The sequence below is a fragment of the Pristiophorus japonicus genome, chromosome 11 (assembly GCF_044704955.1).
Source record: "Pristiophorus japonicus isolate sPriJap1 chromosome 11, sPriJap1.hap1, whole genome shotgun sequence".
NCBI classification, from domain to species: Eukaryota; Metazoa; Chordata; class Chondrichthyes; family Pristiophoridae; genus Pristiophorus; species Pristiophorus japonicus.
The window spans coordinates 207,582,649-207,602,934 of record NC_091987.1 but is presented as its reverse complement, the minus strand read 5'-3'; the positions used below and the strand labels follow the sequence as shown (position 1 = coordinate 207,602,934).

The 20,286-nt window shown below is 42.8% G+C and overlaps 1 protein-coding gene across 4 annotated transcripts in view; it reads right to left on the bottom strand.

The window, feature by feature from the left end:
- sik3 (SIK family kinase 3) overlaps positions 1–17,438 on the bottom strand; it is a 391,943-nt gene extending 374,505 nt beyond the window's left edge. For all 4 annotated transcript variants that reach the window (XM_070894468.1, XM_070894470.1, XM_070894469.1 and 1 more), the window contains exon 1: positions 17,270–17,438. In XM_070894468.1, coding sequence (XP_070750569.1) covers positions 17,270–17,431 — 162 coding nt within the window. In that variant the 5' untranslated portion in view covers positions 17,432–17,438. The remainder of the gene's footprint in view (positions 1–17,269) is intronic.
- Between the last annotated feature and the right edge of the window lie 2,848 nt (positions 17,439–20,286).

Sequence of the window (20,286 nt, the reverse complement as noted above, 5' to 3'; positions counted from 1 at the left end):
CTGCCCTTTGGTATTCTGTAGCTCTACCCATACCGATTCCACATCATCCAAGCCAATGTCCTTCCTTACTATTGCATTAATTTCCTCTTTAACCAGTAATGCCACCCCGCCTCCTTTTCCTTTCTGTCTATCCTTCCTAAATGTTGAATATCCCTGGATGTTGAGTTCCCAGCCTTGGTCATCATGGAGCTATGTCTCTGTGATGCCAATTACATCATATCCATTAACTGCTATTTGTGCAGTTAATTCGTCCACCTTATTCCGAATATTCCTCGCATTGAGGCACAGAGCCTTCAAGTTTGTCTTTTTAACACACTTTGCCCCTTTAGAATTTTGCTGTAATGTGGCCCTTTTTATTTTTTGCCTTGGGTTTCTCTGCCCTTCACTTTTACTATTCTTCTTTCTATCTTTTGCCTTTGTCTTCCTTTTATTTCCCTCTGCCTCCCTGCATAGGTTCCCATCCCCCTGCCATATTAGTTTAACTCCTCCCCAACAGCACAAGCAAACACTCCCCCTCGGACATTGGTTCCGGTCCTGCCCAGGTGCAGACCGTCCGGTTTGTACTGGTCGCACCTACCCCAGAACCAGTTCCAATGTCCCAGGAATTTGAATCCCTCCCTTCTGCACCACTCCTCACGCATTCATCTGAGCTATCCTGCGATTCCTATTCTGACTAGCACGTGGCACTGGTAGCAATCCTGAGATTACTACTTTTGAGGTCCTACTTTTTAATTTGGCTCCAAGCTCCCTAAATTCTCCTCGTAGGACCTCATCCCATTTCTATACCTATATCATTGGTACCTATATGCACCATGACAACTGGATGTTCACCCTCCCTTTTCAGAATGTCCTGCACCCGCTCCGAGACATCCTTGACCCTTGCACCAGGGAGGCAACATACCATCCTGGAGTCTCGGTTGCGGCCGCAGAAACGCCCATCTATTCCCCTTACAATTGAATCCCCTATCACTATCGCTCTCCCACTCTTTTTCCTGCCTTCCTGTGCAGCAGAGCCACCCACGGTGCCATGAACTTGGCTGCTGCTGTCTTCCCCTGAAGAGTCATCCCACCAACAGTACCCAAAGCGGTGTATCTGTTTTGCAGGGGGATGACCACAGGGGACCCCTGCACTACCTTCCTTGCACTGCTCTTCCTGTTGGTCACCCATTTACTATCTGGCTGTGTACCGTTTACCTGTGGTGAGACCAACTCACTAAACGTGCTACTCATGTCATTCTCAGCATCGTGCATACTCTAGAGTGAATTCACCTGCAGCTCCAGTGCTGCAATGCGGTCCGTCAGGATCTGCAGGCGGATGCACTTCCTGCACACCTAGTCGTCAGGGACACCGGAAGCGTCCCGGAGTTCCCACATAGTACAGGAGGAGCATAACACGTGTCCGAGCTCTCCTGCCATGACTTAACCCTTGGATTAACTTAATTGGGCAACAACAATGTTAAAAGGTTACTTACTGATAAAGAAAGAAATCGAAAAACGACTTACCAATCACCAGCCAATCACTTACCCCCTTGGCTATGATGTCACCTTTCAATTTCTTTCTATCATTTGGGTGCCAAATTATAAAAAGGACGTTGAAGTCATAGGGAGCATAGATTCCCCAGGATGATAGCAGAGGTGGTAAACTATAGTTATTCGAATAGACTTGAAATACTGGATCTATTCTCTGGAGCAGCGATGTCCTGAAACGCCGCCACCCTCATCATATCTCCCACTAAGTCCTGCTAAGCCATCACTCCTGTCCTAGTCAAGTGCCACTGGCTCGCCTTTCCTTAATAATTGAAATTCAAAATCCTTGCCCTCCATAGCCATCCTTTCTCTGAAACCTGCTCGAGCAATAGATGCCAGCATGCACCTCCATTCTTCCGAGTCTGGCTTCCTTTGCAACTCATTACAGTCCATAGTCGAACAGTAACCATCTGTCGTGGCCTCAAACTGTCCCTAAATCCCTCTGCTTTCTGCCTCTTTGCCCTTGTTCAAAATCTTCATAAATATCTACCTTTTTCCCCACCACACTCAGATCATCTAACTCTTCTCCCTTCACTGCTCAGTTTCCATTTTACACGTGTATGAAGCACTGTGGGTAATTGCATCACATTATATAATTTACTTGGAAATGAACCTAGGTTGATCAAAGCAACACAATTTCCCAACAGTGATAGGTTGTCCCTACAGGTGGATATTGAAAAGACAAAATTCCATCTCTATATATCAGCTTGAAGACTTTACAGAGGATGGTTTTTCTGATGCTTAGCTCTTTTGTTCATACTATATCATGAAAAGTATGAAAAGTGCTCTGCTTGGAAAGTGATCAACTGCAACACTGTAGCCCTCATTACACATGGCCGCACAATATGTTTAAGCTGCAAGGTATGTCTGGTAATATGAGGCAGGTTGTTTCTTCTTTGGCATCATTACGCTGACCACAACTTTTTAGGAGATAACACTATTTCAGTTTGAACAGGGCTTAATTTACTTGGTATGTTAGCTCAATATCAGAAAGATAAAAAGTGATTTACAGAGCATTTTGAGATTGGAAATATTTTCCACGCATATTTAAAAAATCTAATTTGAACCTGAACTCACTGTAGCTGCTATTGCAGAACATAGTTGTGCATAGTAGTAACTACTACAATACTCAAAAACATCCTGTGTCAGCTGGAATTAGGGTTTTTACATTGACTATCAACTTATTTGCTCAGAAATTCTCAAATGACTTGCTCATAGCCCTTTGCATCCTTTTCTGCTAATATTTTGAATTTTCACAGGTCAAATTTTAGTTCAGGCTATTTACATCATTAATTTTCATCTCCTAAAACCTCTATTAAATGGAATACATCAAAAAACAGTAACGCTGCCCAAGCCTCCCTCACTTTTCTGAAGTATACACACTCGCAACACTCGGTCAGATTCCTTGAATGTCATCAGCTATTGTTTGTGTCAACTTGTATAAACTACATTAAAATGTCAGAACAAAAGTGAATTCAGTAAACAGTCCAGATACAATCTGAAGTTTTGTTTCTGACTGCATCCAAAAATACCAGGAGGTAAGGAATATAGATAGACTGGGTTTTAATTAACTCACAACATGTTTGGCACCTACCAAAGTCAAGTGAAACAGCACTGTACACTTTTCCACCTGGGCACTTGTAGGATCAAATTTCAAAATCCAAGTGTAAATAGAGATAAGAAAGTTGAACATATTACCCTAAAACTAGTCATGCTGTAAAGTATAATGTGTAACTTGCACATTCATATCTTGTGGCTTCTAAACACAGAGGGACATGGGATTGTTTGGGCAATGTTAACAGGAGAGAGACTTCATCCAAATTTTACCATGTGGTGTAGCACTGACCTATATAGACCAGGTGTTCTCCAGGTTCAATCCAGTCTGTACTGAGTTAAGATTATCTCAACTGGGGTAACACTGGGAATGCTACACTTGTTCTGTGTCTCTGAGCTAATAGAGAATGGGGGGGGAAATTTAGCCAAGGTTTCCAGTGACTCCTGCTGGAAGCACATGGAAATGGACATCAGGAATGGACTTGGCTATGATATCACCAATGGTGAAATGGCATACCAAATACGGCACCAGAGCATCACAACATAAATAAAGCCATTAGGAAAGAATAGATAAAGGGAGAAGAGTGGCATCATTTTCTTAAAATAAAATCTTATACCAAGATAACTTTGCTACTGTGATATGTATTTTTTAAATACAGCATGCTCCTGAAACATAAAGCATTTTAGGGTGGAAATTCAGTAGCGCCTAGTTTGAGGTGGTGACACTGCCTGGTCGCTAACTTTCCTGCCGGACGATGTTTAACCGCCTACCAGGACATTCCGTTTCAGTGCCCCAAGAGGGGAGTGGAGTGTTAAGGGAAGCATTCCACACTCCTCTTAGGGCACTAACCCGGATTCCTGGGGCTGTAGTGCGGCATGGCAACTGAGGTTTTGGTGCTAGGAAACCGGCATCCTAGCGCTTAAAGGGGAGGTGCGATGGACTACCTGAAGACTGGAAAAAAATGGACCGGAGCTCCTTTGAAAACCGCTGCACATTAATCAAAGTGAAATAAGTGCACAATAACTAAATGGAAATTCAAAAATTGCAACTTATGGACACCCACCTGCTCAACCATCTCCTTATCGTCCAGAGAGGTTGGGGAACACCTGCTTTCCCTGTCGCGAATAGTGGCAGGCGCTAAGACAGGCGAACCCAATGAAGTTTGCGACCACAGCACTAACTGGGCGTTGCACACACATCTACGTCACCAAATGGGTGGCGCTAGAGTGCGCAGCGTTAACCGTTAGCGCTGCCGGTGAACCTCTACTGAAGTTCCCAGGAAGAGCTGCCAGCACGGCGCTCGGTCGGTCGGTCGGTAGGAGCTTAGCAGCTCGTTAGCGTCCCTCTCGGGCACTAAGCTACAGAATTTCGGCCCCTATATGTTGTATGTTCCTGTAACTATGGAGAGATACCACCAGCAGGTTGCATCAGAGATATTTTCTGTTATGTTGAAAGGGTAAAGTAAAAGAAATGGTACGTTTGTATAAAACATTGGTAAGGCTATAGTTAAGAGTTTTGGGTGCCCCATTATAAAAAGGAAATTAAAATCATAGGGAGCAAACAGAATAGATTCCCCAGGGTGATAGCAGGGGTGGGGAACTATCGTTACGAGGACAGGTTTGAAATACTGGGTCTAATATCTGAAGCAGAGAAGTCTAAAAGAAGAATAAATCAAAGTTTTTAAAATTCTAAAGGGTTTGGATCAAGTAAACAGAGAAAGACTATATCCTTCAGTTCAGGAGTCAGTGACGAGGGGTCATCAATTTAAAATCATCACTAAGGGTGCAAGGAGAGCAGTTAGAAAATAAATATTTATGCAGAGGCAGAGACCAAGCATCTTTTAAGGGAAAACTGGATAAATATTTGAAGCAGAGAAACATGGCGGATATAACAGGCAGTGTTTTGGATTGCTTTAGCAGAGTTGACATTGGCACGATTGGCTGAATGGTCTCCTTCTGTGCTGTAAATGTCTATGGTTTGATCAGTCCTGTATGGCTTCTGTTCTCTACTGAAGGTTTCTAGACCTCCACACTTCCCCAGGAACAGTGTGGCCAAACTACATTATAAATGACTGCTGCCTAAAAGTACAATGAAGCAAATACTGACTGCAACTGTTAAAGATACCAGTTCTCAACAAAGGCCACCAGATTTAGGGCCCAAGTTTCGAGCCGCGCCTACAACGGCGCAGTCCCGACCTGGACGCCCGTTTTTCGCGTCACAAAGTGCGCCTAAAAAAACTTCCAGATTCTCCAGCTCCCTGCAGGTCGTTTGCAGCTCGGCGCAGCACAGCAGGAGCTGTAGGGGGCGGAGCTAGGTCCCTGCGCTGAAAACAGTGCCGGGACCTCTGCACATGCGCGCTACAGTGGGCGCGCATGTGCAGTAGCTCCAGACGCCCAAAACTGTGTGGGAGGGGCCGAAGCACGCAGCCCCTAGCCCTGTCCGAATGGCCTCACTGGGACTGCATGCATAAGGCTGCCTCCCACGGCCAGCTCCTGCTTCCTCCCGACACGACTCGACACCCGCTTCCCGCCCCCGGACCAGACCCGCGCTCCCCCGCCGGACTGGACCCGACCCGACTCCCGCTTCCCCCCCCCCCCCCAGACCCGACCCGACTCCCGCTTCTCCCCGCCCCCCGACCGGACCCAACACCGACCCGACTCCCACTTCCCCCCGGACTGGACCCGACCTGATCTCCCTCTCCCTCCCTCCCCCAACCCGAACCGAACCGACCGACCAACCTCCCACCACCCCCCCGACCCGACCCAACGCCACCTACCTGTAAATCTGGTGCTGGGGACGAGCCCTGCCCGAAGTCTCAGGCCCGGCCCGTTCAGCCTCCCTCCCCCTTCTCCTTCCCCCCCCCATCTCCCCCATCTCCTTTCCCCCCCATCTCCTTTCCCCGCAATCTCCCCTATCTCCTTTCCCCGCAATCTCCCCTATCTCCTTTCCCCCCAATCTCCCCTTCTCCCCCATCCCTCCCCCTGCTTCCCCCCCTCTCTCCCTCTATCTTCCTCCCCCTCACCTCGCTGTCAGAAACACAGACACTGGCAGAGAATGAGAGACACACACACAGACAGAGAGAGAGATAGAGACACTGACAGAGACACACTGGGGGGGGGGGGGGGCATCCCGGTGCTGCAGTCGGTAAGTAGAAAATGTTTTGTTTTATTTGATTTTTTTTTAAATTATTTCTTATTAATTTTTTTTGATTGATTTATTGGTCGATTTATTGATGTTTTTATCATTTATTATTGATGATGGCTCTTTATTTATAAAACTGAAGTGTTTAATGTTTGTAAACTTCCCTTTAAACCCCCCCCCCCCCCCCCCATTCCCTATGCCTGATTTGTAACCTACGCCTGATTTTCTAAAGTGTAGACAAGGTTTTTGAGCGTACAAAAATCTTCACTTACTCCATTCTAAGTTAGTTTGGAGTAAATTTTCACTGACGAAACTTTGAAAACAGGCGTAAGTGGCCGGACACGCCCCCTTTTGAAAAAAAAATTCTGTTCCAAAGTAAAACTGTTCTAACTGACTAGAACTGGAGCAAACTAAATGGCGAGAATTCCGATTTCTAAGATACTCCGTTCTACACCAGTTGCTCCTAAAAATCAGGAGCAAATCATGTCAAAACTTGGGGCCATAGAAACTGCATCAGGGTCATCCTTTATTTTCTTATCAATAAAGAGGAGTGAAATGCTTTCACTAATGGTTAGTGCAGTTAGAAATCACAATGCTCTTCATCTTTTTAAATCTGTATTTTCTTTTTACTGGTTCAAAAACAAACACTGGCAGGGTGAATTAGAAACATTCAAACTCCTGTCTTAGTCCTAGAGTTTAGATATACTACAAATATTTATGACAAGTTCTGACAAAAGGTCATCAACCTGAAACATTAACTCTGTTCCTCTCTCATGCTTAACCTGCTGAGTATTTCCAGCATTTTCAGTTTTTATTACAATCAACAACCCATTTCACCACGCATTACAAACTTCCGAGTTGTGACAGAAAGATCATGCAGATAATGAACCTTAACCAAAGGGTGCTAGGGAAACCTCAGTGAAGTGACCCACAAGCCACCAGGGTTCGATATAATCCAATTTTCAAGTAATTAGCTTGGCTTTGAATGCACCAAGGAAAAACAGAATTTCTGAACAGTAAATAACGTATTTTTAATTTATTCTTGGGACGTGCGCAATGCATTTATTGCTCGTCCCCAATTGCCCTGAGGTGGTCCTTCTTGAACTTCTGTAATCCTTCTGGTGATGGAGCTCCAACAATGGTGTTAGGTAGGAAATTTCAGGATACTGACCCAGCAATAATGGAGGAACAGCAAAACAAGTGCAAGTCAGGATGTATTTACATGACAACGGTAGTGTCAGTGTCAAACACTAATGCTAAAGTTTGATTCCAGGGTCAGAGATCGATCACTGAAACAAATTGGATTGTCACTACACCTTGGAACAGTGAGTCCCTCATTACGCTTCACTTAGGGGTCAGTTCAGCCTTCACCTAATTTATACTCCAAGTTTAACATCAGTGTGAAGAAATTTCAGCTTTGTACCAAAGCTGTGAAGTGTGAATCCACGTGGAAAATCTATATTTGTTAATGATACAATTCAGTTACAAAGGCTTTTTTTCCACAACTGTGAAGCAAAATTGTTTATCAATATGAAAATGGTTAAGTAAACAAAACAACATTTTTGCCTCAACAAACAAATTAGTATTTATGGAATTCCACAGTAACAGGCATCCGATGACAGATTATACACACACAGTTGAATTTTATCATATCTTCCCTCCTACACTTCTCCATATTTTATTTTAATTAAAATTAAAACAAATGGCATAATAACCCTGCTATACTACATTGGACATTATTTGAAAGGAAAATAATCTGGAAAACAGGTGATGTAAGGACTGGAATCATCGAATCCCCAAGGACTTATTGGACATTGTGTTTAATATTTTTTTCACCGCAGAAAGAAAACTGGAAGCAGTTTGTGGGAGGGGCCCAGGTGTGGCTCCATGTTGGACTTAGAATGATGGGCAGGGAGTCTGGAATGCTAATAAGGCAGGAGGTGGGCTAATGGAGTCCATTGTTAGGCAAGGTGACCTCGTCAATCAGAGATTACCTGGATGAGTTACCAGAACGAGAGAGAGTCATTAAGCCCAGACTGCCTGAAAGCGAAAACCCATCACTGAACTCAAACACAGGAAGCCTCAAAAACAAGGAACTTTATTGGGTAAAAGCAGAAGACACACCCACAGGAAGCCTCGAAACAAACTTTATTCAGCCTGAAAAGGCAAACGAACTTGGGATATAAAAGCATGCCAAGTGGACACAGCTCTTGCCTCGCTGCTTCGCCCCTATAAGAATCCAACCCTCCGTATTGTGATGGAGAGAAGAAACCAGAAGAGACACCTTTTCATTGGAAGAAGCAGCGAGTAAGCCAGTGAAATCAGTGAGCATTTCTGGAGACACATCTTTTAAGATCACAGCCACTGTGTGAGGGGATATCGTGCGTTCTCCCAATCAAATTCTATGGGGTTTACTGGTGAGGTGTTTTAGACAGGCCACATTGTATATTGCACTGAATTTGTTTGTTTTACACATCAGGGTGTGTGTGGTTTTTAACTGGGTGCAGGTGTGTGTTTAGCTTTAATAAAGCATTGCCGGTTGAGACTGAGGTATTTGTCAGTGACTCATTTATCTGTTCAGTACAGTAATCACTCCCAGGTCTAGTATAACGTAGGAGTGCGTCGAAAACACCCAAGGGAAACCACTTACAGAATTGGTGACCGCGGCAGGACCTGGGTGTGCTGAACAGAGAGTTATGGAAGATATTAAGGCCAAGAGATCAGCAATGGGGACTAGGATTTCCTCATATATCTTTGGGAACGTTAATGTAACACAACAGTGGGTACAAGACCTTTTGCGGGCGGAGAGTCCAGAGGACAAGGCCACTGAGTGGACGGGGAGTAAGGGGCATAGAAAGGCAAAAGAAAAGGCCATCTGGCTCCTGTGTGCAGAAGCAAGTCCAACTGCTTAGGGAGCAGGTTGGTAGGCTTAAGGCAGAGCTCAAAGAGTCCGAGAAGCAGTCAGCCACAAGGGCCGTGGTAGGATCGAGGTTTTTAGATAAAGCATTGCTGGTTGAGACCGAGGTATTTATCCGTGACTCATTCATCTGTTCAGTACAGTAATCACTCCCAGGTCTAGAACTAGTGTAACGTGGGGGTGCGTTGAAAACACCTAAGGGAAACCACTTAGTGAGGTTTTATTTGGTAGTTCTAATTGTTTACGTGCCAAATATTTTTCTGTTAAAACAATGTTTCTTTTCCATTGAAATAGAAAGAGGGAGAAATAGCAGTCTTGATCCCAAAATTCAAGTTGTGGAATTTAGTTTAAGATTAACAAGCCACCCGCTCACCCTCACCACAGTCAGTTAGCAAAGCTATAATGCACAACTGCACACATGAAAAACAAACTTCAATGGGTTATTTCACTATCTCTTACAATGCTAAGCGTGCTAACCATGCTTGTGATCTAAATTGCTTTTCTTCTGTGCTATTTATCTCCTCAAATGGAACATTAGCGTGCAAAGGAACAATCAAACAGCATGCGTATGCAGCAACCTGTTGCTGTAAACCAGGTTAAGTACATCTGGTCCACACGGGTAGAATAGTGGAAGAATCTCATTGGATAAACCTCCAAAACGATAAATGAGACACAGGGCAACCTTACAATAGCATGCGTACACTTACATGATCAGATTTCTTTCTTGAAAAAAGATTATTTTGTGTAGTAGCTTGAAAGGCAATATTAAATGTCGACGTCCAAGTTCATCATCAAGATTATGGCCTTTGTGATACAGGGTGAATAGAAGCTATTTATCCAGAGATGGATCTTAGCAAGCAATGGTTCACGGTTTGGCCAGCCTCTCCACAGTCACACATCAGGCTATTGAGACAGAAGGCAACCTTCAATTGGTCCTCTCATTTTCCTACATTACAACAGTGACGACTAATGTTCCCTCTAAGCTGCATGGCCACGCAGTAAGGGAAAGGTCCCACGCAGGCCAACTTCCCATTCTAAATATTATGCATGCGTAGAAAGTTAAAGGGAGTGCGCACTACAAGAAACAGGACACGCAGAACAAAGCGCAGCAATATTTCAAAATTACTTCATTTGCTGTAAAGCGCTTTGAGGCATCCTGAGGTCGTGAAAGGTGCTACATAAATACAAGTCTTTCTTTCTTTAAGTGCTCCAGCATGTACTCCTCACATGAACAAATAAAAAATGGCAGACAGGAAAAGAATTACTGGTTCATCCAGCCTATCCCACACAAATATTATATCTGCTGCATCACGATACAGACACTCCAATTCGAGTCTTGGTCGAGTGTTCTCGATCAGGCCAACATCCCCAGGATCAAAACACTGACCACACTCGACCAGCTCCGTTGGGCAGGCCACATTGTCCGCATGCCCGACACGAGACTCCAAAAGCAAGCGCTCTACTCGGAACTCCTACACGGCAAGCGAGCCCCAGGTGGGCAGAGAAAATATTTCAAGGACACCCTCAAAGCCTCCTTGATAAAGTGCAACATCCCCAAGATCAAGACCGCCCTAAGTGAGGAAGAGCATCCGGGAGGGCGCTGAGCACCTCAAATCTCGTCGACGAGAGCATGCAGAAAGCAAATGCAGACAGCGGAAGGAGCGTGCAGAAAACCAGACTATCCACCCACCTTTTCCTTCGACCACTGTCTGCCCCACCTGTGACAGAGACGGTAATTCCTGTATTGGACTATACAGTCACTTTTAGAGTGTAAGCAAGGCTTCCTCAATTGAGAGAGACTGCCTATGATGATGATAACACTCCGATGTCATCAATAAGGCAACCTTATGCTGATCGACGGCCTCCTAGTCCAATAAGCAACACACTCACGTTCCTAAAAAAGATTTATATTGAACAACAACCTGATGATGGGTAGAAGAGAGATGATATAGCATGTAATAAAGTGAAGGGCAGTTGACCAGCCCAAACCTGCTGGTAGCTTATATAGTTTTGTATTTCTTTATGCATATTTCCCAAGAAAGCAAAATACATTCAATATTTCTACGGGGAATAAAATGTACCTTTTACCAAAAAAGAAGAGACTGGAAACTTTTACTGCAGTTGGAAAACCTATTGCGATATTATGACATCTTGTAACAATAAACTCCACTGTGACATATAAACCATGATAATCTGATTATCACGCAAACTGTGATAAATCATTGGGAAAGGAATTAAATCTGAATACTGAACTTTACGGAGGTGTTTGAACACATAACTCACAGTTGCAGTGTAAACTGAAGATCAACATGATATAAATTATTCTGTTCACTTTTTCCACCTAATCTCATGCAGCGCGGTAAATTTCTTCCTGCAACAATTGACATTTCTAAAGGACGCCTCAAATACAGAAAAATGCTTTACAAGGCACACAAAAACAAACAGTGGATGCTGAACAGGAATAAAGATAATAGAAAGGTTGGGGGGGGCGGGGTGGGGGAGGCGCTAAGCTCAGTCAAGGAGAAGGGCTTTTAGGAGGATGTTGAAAGCAAGATGGAGGTTGAGATGGTAGCACAGGGAGAGGGCACAACCCAAGACAGAGGGATTGGAATCCCAGAGGGCAGAGCTGTAACAAATGAAAGAACAGCCAGCAACACTTGAGCAGCGAATAAGGTGTGACTTGGTTTTGGACATACCCATACAGGTATTAAGATGATTGAGTAGGATAGTTGTGGCCATGGAGTGATTTAAAAGCATTGACAAGGAATATGCAGAGCCAGTGGATAGAAAAAAAGTGATGTGAGTGTGGGTGAGGACGTGGGCGGCCGTAGCCAAAATGAACTGTAATTTGCGGAGGTTGGAGAAGAGAAATCAAGCCCTCGGGTGATAAAGGTGTGGATTTGGGTTTTGGCAGTAGAGGATGTGAGGTAGGGATAGAGACAGATGTTACAGAGGCAGAAGACAGTACTAGATTGGATGTGGAAAAAGAAACAGCACAGGGTGAAGAAGTCAAGACCCGAGACATGGAGGTACTGATCAGAGCTAAAAAGGATAGCTTCAGTTTTGCCATCTCTGAACATGCAGGAAATTTCAGCTCATCCAGGTCTTAATATTGGCCGGGCAGTTGGCGTGTGTAGCAATAACCTCAAGGTCAATGAAGGTGACAGAGAGGTCAAATTGAGTATCACCAGTAGACAGAAAATAAATGTCATTATTCTATTAGCACTAGGACTGTGCTGAAATTGGTTGCCAGGAATTAGTTTGTACATCGTTCACGTTGATTTATAAACTGTTTTAGAAAATATATTTCACATAAATGAGAAAGATCTTGAGATGCACTTGGATGGGCAGTTACAGGAAAATAACCTCAGGGGAGTTCAGATAACATTAGTCATGAATATAAACCAAGTTTTTTTTTTAAATTGTGACATTTTCGCACATCATTTTGTAATACACTGGTACATCATATGTTGCATTGCTCCCGAGTTCTAGGCTCAGGCTGGGTTGTGCCTTCTCCCTGTGCTATACCCAACTCCTCTCTCTGCCCAGGCCTGTTGCTGTATCTATCCCCACTGCTGCCTCTTTGTCTTTCTTGTTCTCCCTGCGTAACAGAAAAAATCTTTAAAAAATCATGCTCTACCCATGTGCACAATTGCAGAGTCAGTGATGTCAGAGTCAGAGCAGTAATGATGCAGGAGCAGCAATTGTTTCCCTGGAAACACTCAGAGGCAAGCAGGCTGGCTCCAAATGGTAGATATTTCTGACAAAAGGGAAAAAGACTTACAATATTAACACTGATTCTAATTATGGACTTAAGTTCCATAGGTACTGAGTTTTGGATTTATGAGTATTGTGCAAATTGTTACTGTATCAAATAAAACCCACAAAATTACTGCAAAGCCTGCTTTTGCCAGCATTGGTCCAGAGCCCTGTCAATCAAACAGAATAATAACTAAACATATAATTACCCTGGGCTCTCAATGCCAACAACTGACCCTCTCAGAAGTCGCATAATTACTCTTGCTTTTGAGCTTGCAAGAAAGTGGTGCCAGAATCACACGATTACTAGCAGCCAAATGAACTATCTGAAAGCATAAATGCATTACTGTAATTATTAATAGATAATAAGCTTGTGCAAAAACAACCAATTTTATAATATTTATGTTCTTCATGCCATCAGTGAAGGACTGTGTTTATAATGTTCTCATGACAACATTACAAAAATTAACTCCATAGTAAGAAAATACCAGATCATAATTTTTAATTGGAATACAGGTGAATTAAAATGTATTTCAAATTAGTGGATAATTCAAATATTTAGTACAAAAAAACTTTTCAGGGCTGAATTAGCATGGATATTGTAATATTTTAATTGAATATCATATAAATATTACTTCTATATATTTCTTTTACTATCTATCAAATGTTCAAAAAGAGTTGCAGCAGCTCCAGCCTTTATTACACTTCAAAACCCACAATACCTATAAATCCCGCTGTGACTATTACAAGGCTCACTTAAGGCAATAATTGGAGAGTAAAATAATTCCGGTACTTAGTCTAGGATTTTCAGAAGTCTACCTCACATTAAAAAAATCAATTACTTTGAGGTCAATTTAGAAGTGTGGAAACAAACCTAGACCAATCCAAAGTAAGGATGTGTTTGGCAACTGCTAACCGCATACCTGTTTTCAATAGTTCCGTCTCATTAAATGCGCCACTAAGACCCTTCAGGTCAGACCTATGCCAGCATAGCTCAAAGTCAACATTGCACCAACATTTCTTCATTGGCTTTCCTCCCACTTCCCCTGAAATCAAAATAAAATCCCTTCTTGGCAATGCCGCGAAATGGAACGTTCCAACTGAGGGGCAGGAAGAAAAACTGGCAAGGTCCTTATCCTGCATCAGGAAAGTAAAAAGAAAGAAAGACTTGGATTTATATAGTGCCTTTCACAACCACCAGACATTTCAAAGCGCTTTACAGCCAAAGAAGTACTTTTTGGAATGCAGTCACTGTTGTAATGTGGGAAACACAGCAGCCGATTTGCGTACAGCAAACTCCCACAAACAGCAATATGATAATCATGTTGTTTGAGGGATAAATATTGGCCAGGACACCAGTACACTTCAAGTAGGACAGTCAGAGAGTAAGTTGTAAGCAGCTGTGATTTAGACCACCTCCCACGTCCAAAACAAACAGGGTAGTGACAATGGGCCTCACTGTGGGGATATAACAAGGAGGAAAATAATGGGAAAAAAGGAAAAATTGTTTCCTAACCTCGTATCTACAGGAGTAGCCTCAAGTCTTTCAGGAATGCAATGTCATTCCTGCACCAAAATTAAAAATTGCACAAGATTATGTAGTAAATTCACTACTTTAGAAACACTGATAAGACTGTCCCACAGCAGAGCAGGATGATTCACTTTGGGTCACTCTTATTCATGTCCTACTGGCCGAGCACAAAGCAGCATTGGCAGAAGCCAAAGAGCAAGTCACATGCCTGTTCTCCCAGTCACAAAGTGATGTATAACTCAGGAAGGGGAAAGGACAAATTGGCTGGCGGGGGGGGGGGGGGGGGGGGGCAGGGGAAGAGAGACATGATTAGTGCTATTTAGTCACAAAATTGAGCTGAAATGCAAATGTTATAACAATGGGATACATTCATTTTGAAAACATCACAAAATGTTAAGATACAATTCAAGATTGCTTTTAAAAATACATCCCCGATACTAAATCCTAAAATTATCAATATATGTAGATCATACAAACAAAACTGAATGGAAAAATAAACTCGATCAAGCCATAAACATATCTCTAGGTCACAACACTACTGCCAATCAACTAAGCAACACTTAGTAAAATAATAAAGTTTCTATCCAGTTGTTACTTAGTTGGCCTAGTTTATCCGCTCACAACTGAATATTGTGGCTTAATCGATGTGCCCAGCTAATACAGCTCCAGAGAAGAAAGAATTGAAGGTTGCAAACTAGCAAAGCCCCTTTATTTTTAATCTGGACAATTTTCAGCTTGTGCTCAACTGCCTACAAAATGAAGATTCCACCGCTAACGGTAAACATGGTGTATCGACAACATCAAGAATGAATCCGCTTCTGCAGTACAGTGCAGAGATTTTCATGCAGAAATCTCCAAGATTACTCTGGTGTAAATCTATAGATATGTGACGACTGCTCATTAAACAATTGTTGGAAATACTCCTCGCAGAGAAATACAAGTGTTAGTGGTTAATATGCAAGTTATCTTCAAGCTGTAATACTATGTATAGAAAGCATCTTCATAACTACTGTGTATACATCAGTATAGTAACTACAATCACCATGGCACAGCAGATTTTTTAAAGGTCATTTACTTCAAAAATAGTTGACTAAGATTAACCCTTTAAGAAAGGTGTTAATAAATCATTCTCCTGACCAAATGCCATACATTAAAGGTTTAAGTTGTGAACTGCAGAGCAAGACACCTCTTAGTGAGTTGCACAAAGTCACATACAATATCCGATAACACAAACAATTATGATCAATGGTATTATCACCAAACAATTGTATTTTTATCATTGGCTCATAATTCAATAATGTGGATAATTACCACAATCACAATTTCAAACCAATTGAAAAAAACAATTCTGCCTCCATTTTTTCAATATAAAAAAGGAAAATTAATGCAGCATATAAATAAATTTACTGGTTACACAGATACAAGGCCTGTCCCACGTTTGGACCTGTTAAAATTCCACTTTACTGAAAAACAGTTCACTGTACTATAGAAACACAGCATACAACCTATTTTAATGGCAATATAAACTATTTTTACAAACTGTGCTGCTGTATGTCTGTTATTGTATAAGGCTTCAACAGCTCCAGAACAGAAACTGGCCTTTTTCCCTTCAATATTTACTGAAAAATATTAATGCACATCAACTGACAGATGTGTAGCCTCCCCTTCGTTTGTGAAATCTGATACTTGCTTCTCCATTAAATATTTCTAGCAAATCAAAAAAAGCTTAATTTTACTAAACAACCGACATTTAATGAGTAATTCTGCCCCATACAGTGAGCCATTACAAGAAATCTATCCCTGTCAATAGTAATTCCATTCAATTTACTAGAAATAGGTAAATACTCAAGTTGGCCTCTAAAAATAATAAAGTACTGTAATTATACTTGTAATTAGATCAAGTCAGTCTTTTGAGATCAATCAATTTTAAAAAGCATTATAAATTAATCCAGATCTCTGCAAACAGCAATAATTATACTCCAATATTATTTGAAGTAAACTATAAAAAAATGATTCTGTTTTGATAAATCGCCAGTGAATGTTTTAGCACGGTTTTCTTTTCAGTCCATTTCACGATAGAAATTAGCTGGCTGTTTGAACTGGCTGAGCGCAAAATGCTCATACAAGTTAGTTATTCAAAAGTGTGTGTGTGGGGGGGGGGGGGGGGGGGAAGAGAGGAGGGTCCAAGACGGGAACAGTGGCCGTTAAACAGTGTCTGAAACTTCTTCCAAAACTTCTTGTGGGAAGAGAAACACTTTCCAAACACACACACACACACAATGGACGGGGGGGACTCTGGCAGCGACAAGACAGGCCGGGTTGACAGCTCCAGCCTGGCCTGGTCTGACCCCCTCCGGCCGGACAAAGGGACTGAAGTGACATTTGCAAAGACCTGAACAGAGAAAAGAGAGAGAAAGAAAATAAGGAAACCTCTCTCTCTCTCTCTCTCTCGCCCTATAAAAAAAAACACACACACAATCTAGAAAAGGTGAGGAAGGGTCAACATGTCATTTTCCCTCCCCCTCCTGGAGTGGACCACTTGGTGCCAGTGACAGCTGTCAAACACAGACGGGGCTTTGAGCCCCAAAGAGCGAGAGAGAGAGAGAGAGAGAGGGGTTCCATCAAAGAGACCAATTTCCCGGCTCAGCAATGGGGGCGGGGGGGGGGGGGGGAGATATGAGGGGGGTTAGGGGGAGGGGGGAAACCTTTTCCTCTCAGAAGTCGAAGCAGGTGAGGGGGGGAAAGGGAAGAAGTTGGAAAGGGGGGGGGGTTGATTTACTTCAGAAGAGAGAGAGGGGGGTGAAATATATATATTTACATGTAAATGTGCAACGCTTACTTTCGCCTTGGTGACAATGTGAGTGGCCAGCTTGACCACGGCGAAGTTGCCCTTGCCGATGGTCCGCTCGATCTCGTAGTAGCCGATCCTGGCCGGCCCGCCGCCGGTTTTGTGCTGCGGCTGAGGAAGGTTCCCGTTCCTCACGGCACCGCTCGACGCCATCTTGTCGAAAACACACACACACAACCAAGTGAGGCGAGCGAGCGCTCGGCGGCGCGCACGCACGCACGCATCGGCTTGGGAGTGGGGGAGGTGGACAGTGCAGCCAGAGGAGGAAGACGCGTGTGGGAGGAGCTTGTCGGCCGCGCGAACGTGCGCGCTCCTCCACGCTCTCGCTCCAATCACCAGCGCGCGCGCGCGCTCACCTTCTCTCTATCACGTCGGCGCCCGTTCCGGTAAGGTAATGAGCCCGGGGCGCTGACGTCAATGCAAATGAGACCAAGGCTATTTCCATTCAGGCCAGCCTCCTCCTCCTCCTCCTCTTTTTTTTCTGCATCTCAGGCAACTGATGGCAATCAGGATTATTTTTTTTTCTCTGCTGTTGGCATGATTATCATTGTGATTTGCGGCTGGGAGAACGTATGTTTTAGGAACATAGGAGCAGGGGAGAGGGGCCATTCAGCCCCTCGAGCCTGTTCCACCATTCGGTGAGATCATGGCGGATCTACGACCTAACGCCACATACCCACCTTTGCTCCATATCCCTTAATACCTTTGGGTAACAAAAATCTATCAATCTCAGATCTAAAATTAACAATTGATCTCGCATCAATTGCCGCTTGTGGAAGAGAGTTCCCAACTTTTACTACTCTTTGTAGAAGTGTTTCCTCATTTCACTCCTCATCTGGCTCTAATTTTTAGACTATGTCCTCTAGTCCTAGAATCCCCAACCAGCGGATATAGTTTCTCTCTACTCTATCTGGTCCTCTTAATATCCTGAAAACTTCGATCAGATCACCCTTTAACCTTCTAAATTCTAGAGAATACAACTCTAATTTGTGTAATCTCTCTTAACTTAACCCTTGAAGTCTGGGTATCATTCGGGTAAACCGCTCCTTCCAAGACCAATATATCGTTCCTAAGGTATGGTGCCCAGAACTGCTCACAGTACTCCAGGTGTAGTCTGGCCAGGATTTTGTATAGCTGCAGCATAACTTTTATCCCCTTATATTCTATTCAGCTGGATATAAAGGCCAGCATTCCATTAGCCTTTTTGATTGTTTTCATAAATGAACTTCTGCAATTGCAATTTGCATTGTTAATCTAATATTTTAAAAATAATTTATCATGTATTAATCCCACTCAGGCCGTGGAAGGCACTATACAAATGCAAGTTTTTTTTTTCAACGCTGTAGAACTCAAATAAAAGCAGTAAATGCAGGAAATACTCAGCAGGCCTGTCAGCATCTGTACAGATAAGAGAAAGGTTAATGTTTAAGGTGAAGCCCCTCCTACATCAGTCTTCTCTCATTTCAGCTGCTAACAGAACTTTTGTTTGTTTCCTGCATTTTCTGCTTTTATTTCAGATTACTAACATTTACAGACTTATTATCGCTCCTCACTCCTTCCTCCTAAAATCTTGAGAAAGAAAGAAAGTCTTGCATTTATATAGCATCTTTCATGATTACTGGTTGCCCCAAAGCGCTTTACAGCCAATGAAGTACTTTTTGAAAAGTAGTCTCTGTTGTAAAGTAGGAAATGTGGCAACCAATTTGCACACAGCAAGCTCCCACAAACAGCAATGTGATAATGACCAGATAATCTGTTTTAGTGATGTTGATTGAGGGATACATATTGGCCAGGACACCAAGAAGAACTCCCCTGCTCTTCTTCAAAATAGTGCCATGGTATCTTTTACATCCACCCGAGAGGGCAGACGAGCCTCGGTTTAACATCTCATCCAAAAGACTGCAACTCTGACAGTGCAATATTCCCTCAGTACTGGGGTACTGCACTGGAATGTCAGCCTGGATTTTGTGTTCAAGTCTCTGGAGTGGGACATAAACCCACAACCTTCAACCCTAGTAGGTGAGAGTGCTACCCACTGAGCCACAGCCAACACAGGTTTTTAAAATCCCAGCTTTGTGTTACAGTTTAGAACTAACAGCCCAGAGGACATGAGTTCAAATCCCACTTTGGCCAGTTGTGAAAGTGTATTCAATAAATCTGACAATTTGTGGTCTAGCTCCAGAAAATGACCACGTGCTCAAATTGTCATTACAAACCCAGCTGGTTCACTAATGTCCTTTAGGCAAGGGAAGCTGCCACCTCTGCACATTACTCCACATTACATGGTTGTCTTGCAATGCCTTGCCAGTGCCATCCCATGAACAAAAAAAAGCCACTCTTTACTGATTTATCTACTTTAAGAATGCATATTTATACCGATATGTTATTTGCCAGTAATCAACTGCAGGTTAAAATGACACTATCTTCATTTAATAAAAAGTGTTTCGCAAAGTTTTTTCAGTTTCTTTACAAACACATGACATCTTGATTTATATCTAATTGCAACAATGTGTCACTTCCTCCATATGAAGTCATCTTAGTGAAAATATTACACAGTTTTAAAAATAAATCCAAAATACAGGTGCATCTCCATGAAAGACTAGTGCAAGGTGCTTTTGTTTCAATTTAGAAGCGCGCAATCCTACACTCCTTTTCATTTAGCTTGTTGTTTATTTAAGTTCAGGGTTAAATTAAACAGATATTGGCAAATCTCATTTCAAGAAAACGGAAGTCCAATAAATTTTGAACGTTTTCTAGTAATTACTTCACAAAACTAATCTGTCAACATTTTATAAACAGAAGTTACATGCTATATAGTGAAAATGTAAAATATTTTAACTTGTAGCTCAAGTGTACAACTCAGATTGAGCTTGAATTTGCTGGAAACTTGCACCACAGTTATGGCCCATCTACGGTGCACGCCATTACTATTTACAGGAGAAGCTCAGCCCATTACTTGAGCCATGACACAATTTCCTGCTACTTTTGCACAACTCCATCTTTTCCCT